Source organism: Pollicipes pollicipes, unplaced genomic scaffold, assembly GCF_011947565.3.
Source record: "Pollicipes pollicipes isolate AB1234 unplaced genomic scaffold, Ppol_2.1 Scaffold_5724;HRSCAF=6776_pilon_pilon_pilon, whole genome shotgun sequence".
NCBI lineage: Eukaryota > Metazoa > Arthropoda > Thecostraca > Pollicipedomorpha > Pollicipedidae > Pollicipes > Pollicipes pollicipes.
In genome coordinates this window covers 38,707,157-38,714,534 of record NW_023596746.1, presented here as the reverse complement: position 1 = coordinate 38,714,534, position 7,378 = coordinate 38,707,157, and the positions used below count along the sequence as shown (strand labels likewise).

At 57.2% G+C, this 7,378-nt stretch overlaps 1 protein-coding gene across 1 annotated transcript in view; it reads right to left on the bottom strand.

Moving 5' to 3' along the window:
* Positions 1–3,173, bottom strand: part of LOC119103016 (LIM/homeobox protein Lhx9) — a 21,347-nt gene extending 18,174 nt beyond the window's left edge. The window contains exons 1-2 of the mRNA XM_037226466.1: positions 3,169–3,173; positions 871–1,004 (exon numbers count right to left, since the gene is read on the bottom strand). Of these exons, the coding sequence (XP_037082361.1) occupies positions 871–1,004; positions 3,169–3,173 (139 nt within the window). The remainder of the gene's footprint in view (positions 1–870; positions 1,005–3,168) is intronic.
* Between the last annotated feature and the right edge of the window lie 4,205 nt (positions 3,174–7,378).

Below are 7,378 nucleotides of genomic sequence, written 5' to 3'. Positions count from 1 at the left end.
GTTGGGTCAACAAGGATGGAAGCGGGTAGAAACAGGCCTCTGTTGCGGCCACGGCGCTTCTCTATCTTTTTGTGTCGCGAGCTGGGGTCACACACTCCTAGACACAGCACACAGTGTTGGCACCACCGACACTTGTTTCCACTGGCGCAACACCATCCCGTCCATTGTGCGGACGGACAGCATTGGCCGGTGTCGCCTGCCTCCCCCCCCCCCCCCCGTCAGGAGATTGCAGTCGGCCCGTGTTCGAGTGACACCTCACGGCGGAATTCTGCCAGCTGTCGGGAGCAGATCTGTCGGCCAGATCTGGGACTGTCAGCTGCTGACGCGTCTCGCGGCAGATGTCTCACCTGCCGCGCCAGGCTGCGGCCGCGGCAGGTGACTCTGCCCATGCGGAGACGAACTGAGAGGTGCTCAGTACAGGTGTGGGCTTTGGAACTCATAAAAGAACGCATGTGGCGGCACGCGCTAAAAAAATAACACGCATAAAGAATCGCATGGACCGTTTTGAAAACGTAGCTTGGGCAGACTATATTTTTCTATGACATAAAGATGGTTGGCCTACTACTCACTTCATTTTTTGCTGTGCAACTTAAATATTGTAAGAGCCTGGTTGATGTCAGACACGTGGCATTTCAGTCTTGACGCACTGATCGCATAAGAAAAAAATGCATCTGTGCCCAAACAGCCCAAGTCCCAAGGCTTTGGAAAATCCAGTTTTTGAATCCGTCAAGATGCCATCTGACGCGTCGCAAACCGCGCGTCAGGCGTGTGTCGATCTAGAGAGCATGGCCGGCTGAACACGTCCTCAGGCCCAGCAACGCTGTCTCGCCGAGGCCGGCGGACGGACGGGGCGAAGCCTCACCTGGTCACCCTTGGAGAGCGGCACGTTGCAGGTGACGCAGGTGAAGCAGTGGATGTGGTAGACGTAGTCGCGGGCCCGCATCACCAACTCGTTGGAAGAGATGCCGCCGTGGCACCGCTCGCAACGCTTCAGGGAGAAGAGCCTGTCGGAGGAGGTGATGGAGGGCTCTCAGCCATCACAGTTTCCCGATAATCAAGAGGTTCACATGTGCCGCATAGACGGAGCGTCGCAATCGCCCATCTCCGCCGCAGCGGCGCAGCTTAAGCACAGCCGGTGTGAGCATGTGTAAAACCAAAGATGCTTCACTCAGCACTTCGGTTCTCGGCTCCCAGCCCTGCAGGTCACGCCGGAGTCACGTCGACCAAGGGGTGCAGCGGCGGCCTGGCGCCAAGGCAAGGACCAAGGGGTACAACGGCGGCCTGGCGCCAAGACAAGGACCAAGGGGTACAGCGGCGGCCTGGCGCCAAGACAAGGACCAAGGGGTACAGCGGCGGCCTGGCGCCAAAACAAGGACCAAGGGGTACAGCGGCGGCCTGGCGCCAAGACAAGGACCAAGGGGTACAGCGGCGGCCTGGTGCCATGACCAGGCTGCCGTATAAGGCTGCTTCTCGCGGGTCGCCTGCTGGCTGCTGGCCCTCAGGCGCAGTGTTGTATTTAGCTCTGTACTGTAGTTCCCTATCCTTTCCCCAAATCTAAATAGAAAGGTGAGCCAAATGCGGTGGGGAGCCTGCATTTTAGTTCATTTTTTGGACATATTGCACTATTTTTTCGGGCGCTTTCCCAACTTATGTTGCAAAAGTACAGCGCTGTTCACTTCCTTCATTCCGAGTGATTTTTTTCTGTTCAGCTTTGCGTTTGAACGCTGCTCACCTCACGCCAGTTTCTCGGTGCGCGCCAGAGCTCAGATTGCACCTGCCACGCGTGTCTCCCTCTGATGTCTACCGTACGTCACGAGTCTCCCTCTCGTGTATACCGCGCGTCACGAGTCTGCCTCTGGTGACTACCGCACGTCCTGAACCTCCCTCTGGTGTCTACCGCACGTCATGAGTCTGTCTCTGGTGTCTACCGCACGTCATGAGCCTCCCTCTGGTGTCTGCCGCACGTCATGAGCCTCTCTCTGGTTTCTACCGCACGTCATGAGCCCCCCTCTGGTGTCTGCCGCACGTCATGAGCCTCCCTCTAGTGTCTACCGCACGTCATGAGCCTCCCTCTGGTGTCTACCGCACGTCATGAGCCTCCCTCTAGTGTCTACCGCACGTCATGAGTCTGCCTCCGGTGTCTACAGCACGTCATGAGCCTCCCTCTAGTGTCTACCGCACGTCATGAGTCTGTCTCTGGTGTCTGCCGCACGTCATGAGCCTCCCTCTGGTGTCTGCCGCACGTCATGAGCCTCCCTCTGGTTTCTACCGCACGCCATGAGCCTCCCTCTGATGTCTGCCGCACGTCATGAGCCTCCCTCTGGTGTCTACCGCACGTCATGAGCCTCCCTCTAGTGTCTACCGCACGTCATGAGTCTGCCTCCGGTGTCTACAGCACGTCATGAGCCTCCCTCTAGTGTCTACCGCACGTCATGAGTCTACCTCTGGTGTCTACCGCAGATCATGAGTTTCCCCCTGGCGTCCACCGCACGTCATGGATCTCCCTCTAGTGTCTCCCATGCGTCATGAGCATCCCCCTGGTGTTTACCACACGTTGCGAATCTCCCTCTGGTGTCTGCCGCACGTCATGAGTCTCCCCTGGTGTCTGCCGCACGTCATGAGTCTCCCTCTGGTGTCTGCCGCACGTCATGAGTCTCCCTCTGATGTCTGCCGCACGTCATGAGTCTCCCTCTGGTGTATGCTGCACGTCATGAGTCTCCCTCTGGTGTCTGCCGCACGCCATGAGTCTCCCTCTGATGTCTGCCGCACGTCATGAGCCTCCCTCTGGTGTCTGCCGCACGTCATGAGCCTCCCTCTGGTGTCTGCCGCACGTCATGAGCCTCCCTCTGGTGCCTGCCGCACGTCATGAGTCGAACGAACTCTACTAGCTGACTCCAAAGGTCAAAACTTGCATCCAGCGTAGGGCTTACCAAAAACGTGTCCCGACAGCGAACATTCTCGGGCGGAATAGTCACGAACAGGTAAAAAGCAAACAGCGAGCGCATCAGATAGGAAGCTAGTTTTGACGTGCAGGCGGATCGGACAAGGAATCCGTGGCTAGCTCGCACCAGCTCGAATCCCCATGCCTCGCGCGCGGCGGAGGACGCGCGTGGTGTCGGCCGGCGGCGGCAGACGCGCGTCCCCTCCGGCGGGGCCTCTGACGCTCACGTCATTGCCTCACGGATCGGAGCCGTGAGTGGCAGCGGACCAGCCCCCCCCCCGGGGCCGGAACGGCGTGCTACCCGTGCCCGACACGCCCGGCGATGTTGCAGACAGCCGTTCTCGACGGGAACCGCGGCTGACGCCAGCGGACCCGCGCCGCGACATGTGTACGCCTACAGGAATGATTCGGACGCGGCCAGGCGTCCCGAGAACCTGTTAGTGACATTGTCGATAGCGGCGCGTGACGTATTTATTCCCGTGATTCGGAGACGATTGGGTATGTCGGACTGCCCGTCAGTCGCCGGGCGCATTGTCAGACCCTAACCCGGCCAAACAGCATGTCGCCAAAACAGACAGGCGCAACCGTGGAGAGGATTTCCTGTCCTATGTTATATAACATCCCACGAACACGCGGCCGACGAATGTCGAAAAGCATGCCTTTTACGACCGGTTCTCAAGTCCCAATCATGGCGAGCGTGACTGGGTCCCTGCTCAATCGGCCACCCCCGGCGTCGCTATGCAAATGCGTGAGAGAATTTCGGCGAGACAGTTTGCACGATGGGGAGGCCGCGCCATTGATTTCCCCCAACTTCCCCTCATTTACCCTCGGTTACAACGCCGCCGGTTATCGATGCCATTATCGCACACGGCTGGCGCCGCCAGAGGACCGCACTCTGAACACATCTGTACTAGAAACAGTTTCCACACGGTGTCCAGTATCGGCACGCGTTCTTTGGGGCTTAAGGTGAACAGGACGCCCCCGGGAGGACGGGGGGAGTGTGTGAGCACCGGGGCGGGACCTTCGTCGTGCGGCGCTGGGGCGGGTTCATCTCGGCAGCGGCGAGGAGGCTTGCTTAGTCAGCCTGGCTCCCCGGGGTCACCTGGGCTGCTGGGCCTAAGGTAAGGCTCGCACGCCTAGGGTGCAGGTGAACTGTTCAGTTTGTATGTTCCAGCAGCATGCTATCATCCGAGGGCCAGGACCCGGCGCTTCGGAACTGCGGTGTAGTCGCATGCCCAGCAGTTGTGTTTGACTACTCAGCTTTGATTGGAACGAGCAGCTGTTCGGGTAGAGCATCGCTCTGCTAGAAGCCACATCGTTATTCTGATATAATTACGTGAAGTGTTGCGCAAATAACACCTGACATAGACGATAAAGAATTAACAGATAAACAAATATCATCTTTAAAAAATACGACACGACATGCTCTGGTGTTGCAATTGTGTTGTGTAAAGGCATTAATCAAGTGGCGATTAGGCGCGCCGCCGTCGCGCCACCACTGACAACTAGGAACAGGCCGGGCACAAACCCTTTCCCGCGCTCCCCGCGGCGCCACAGAGCCCGGGTTTTCACACCGGCGCTGCGGAGGGGACAGCTCAAGCCGGATGACACGGCGGGGCATCTCTGCAACACCAAGCGTCAGCGGCCGACGGGGGGGGGGGGGGAGCCGGAGACGGGCCTCTGTTTGACACCAGGCGTCGGCCGGCCGCCGAGAGAGGCCCCGGTGAGGGCCGGCGGGCTCCAGCCGAGCTCGGCGGGCTGAGGGCGGCTCCAGCCGAGCTCGGCGGGCTGAGGGCGGGCTCCAGCCGAGCCCGGCGGGCTGAGGGCGGGCTCCAGCCGAGCTCGGCGGGCTGAGGGCGGGCTCCAGCCGAGCTCGGCCGGCTGAGGGCGGCTCCAGCCGAGCTCGGCTGGCTGAGGGCGGGCTCCAGCCGAGTGTCGCAAACGCCCACTGACTTAGCCAGTGTTCCGCCCAACGATAGCACCAGAGAACTGGTGCGGAGCAAGACTGGTTTGGAACCTTAAATCTTGGGATGACGGAATTTTAGCTCACATGCAGCGGTGATGCAAGCCGTGCAAGACGTGAAGCAAAGCCGGCGTAAAGGCCGTTGAGTTCGACCTAAAACTACAGACTGCTGTATATATCGGCTGCCGACGGGTCCAGCCTTAACACGTGTTGGTAAGCTCTGCGTTGGAGCATCGCATCCCAGTTTATCTAAACACTTCAATACAGATGAGCGCAAAATCAGCATGGGAAACGCAAACAAGTGACAACTTGCGTTTAACATAAGTTAACATTAGTCAACATAAGTTGACTTCAGATGCTTTCTGTACAAGTTGACTTCAGATACGGTCTGAAGCCAACATAAGAGACCAACAGGTTTTCATGACTCATTCCTCGCAGCATGGTTTTAGCTGTAGACAACTGAATGCAAAATACTTGATCCAAGAGGTAACGAGGTAAAGCTAATACTTTCAAACGCTTATATCTGGACCTTTTGTTAAGCAATCAAGCGGTCTCCAGCACCAGTCGGTGTAAATATCAACCCTATACCCTTCGCTCTATGCCCTGTGCCCCGTGCCCTGTGCTGCACCACAAACATCCATGGCGACTTGGGAGGCAAAAATGCCGCACGCGGACGCCATGTGGGGGAAATGATTTGTCATGATCACGCGACCATTTACACGCCCCTGGCCACCACTCATGCATGCAGTGACTAATTGCTGTAATGGCAGATGCATGATAAATAATTACGCAATCAGTTATGCACCACGCTAACCACATGTTTTCGGCTTCACTGGTGACATTATCAGTGTCCCTTCGCCTTTTTAACATTCATTCATTCGCGCTCTTAAGAAAATCTGAGGAGTTATATGACAACTATGTGGTATGTAACTAAGATGACAATATAACCTCTTCCGAAAAATATATATCCGTGACCACACATCTGAGCGCCGCCTGTCCTCCGCTGCCCTCACTTCACCGGTTTTCTTGCGAGAGCGAGATTTCTCCTCTCCAGTCTCCGTCACCCGTCCAGGCCGATTTCACCCGTCGCCCGCGTCCCTGCGAGGGCCTCCTCCACCACGGTGGGCGCGACCCGGACCTGTCCCTGCGGCCGGCTCCGTGTGCGCGGGCGGGCCGGCGGCGTCTGGGTCGGTGGCTGGCTCGGCTTGAGCCCGGTGTGCGCAGCTTGAGCCTCGTCCTGGGATTAATGATACGGCACGAGGCCCGGTAGTCGACCGGCGCAGTCCTGCTGGTAATTAATGACAGATCAGTCGTAATTTGCTTTGTAATGATACGGACCACCCTCCCCGAACAGACAACCTGCGCCGGTTGAAGGCGCCACACTGGGCCAGAACGCCGGCCCGCTCCCGACGGAGGCTCACGAACGCAGCGGGGTCACCCGGCCTACGAACGAGCCACTGCGTCTGGCTCTGCCGGCCCGGGGGCAGGCCGCCCGCTCCCACAGGCGCTCTTGAAGAGGCAGGGCGTCCCGCAGTGTCGGCGGCTCGCGGCCTCGCAGCGCCGCCCAGTCAGCTGCAGGCTGCTGGCGGGACGGTGCTGGCGCTGCAGCAGCAGCTGGAGGGCCAATTGCGGCCATCAAGTACAAATGATCCGTTGCGGGGGATCAGGGCGGCGATGAAATGGTCTTCTCCGTGGCGGGATGGCGGGGTGGAGGCGCGATGTGCCGAGTCGTTTCCCCGTTTTCTGTCTCCATGTCCATCATATGCCACAAATTTTGAAACGAAATCCCGCCAGTCGTCGCGGAATAGCCGCACCCTAAGGGATCACCTTGATTCAAATCGTGATTTTTTCTCCATATCTAATCATAAAAATATCCTCATAAGCCCGAAATTCAAGCAATGTCTGTGTGCGGTGAAAACACACGCACTGCTCACCGCTCAGTGAGCTCGAGCAATTCCTACCTCACATGCCATTCACCTTATGTCCAGATCAGGAACAGCATAGCGCCCGTACCAGTCGCCAAGCCGTGCTCACAAAAGTCGAGACTCCATAGATAGGTATGATAACCAAAAAGAGTCGTTACAATCGACAGAAGCCTGAGCTTCCCGGTCGGGACAGCATTCTGAGTTTCATAGTTCAGGTTTTCTTGAGAAACGATCTTGTCAGCTCTGCTCTAGACGGACGTTTACGACACCCAGGTGTCCTCACACAATGTTATTAGGCTCAACTTTTAAGCTTTAATCTTGAAAACAATATTTTTTACTGAGATACCTATTACCATGCCGGATGACAAAGACAACAGGAGGTAAATGTACTCATACAGTAGAATTAGCTCAACAGTTAATATCCTGCAACCATCTTCTAAGCTCCTGTAGATGCACATGAGCTTGCCGAACCTTTCGGAGCATAATCGGATCACATTTTTTTCTCGAAAAACAGGCTGACTAGTGCCACTTGCTTTTTCAAGCAGTCAC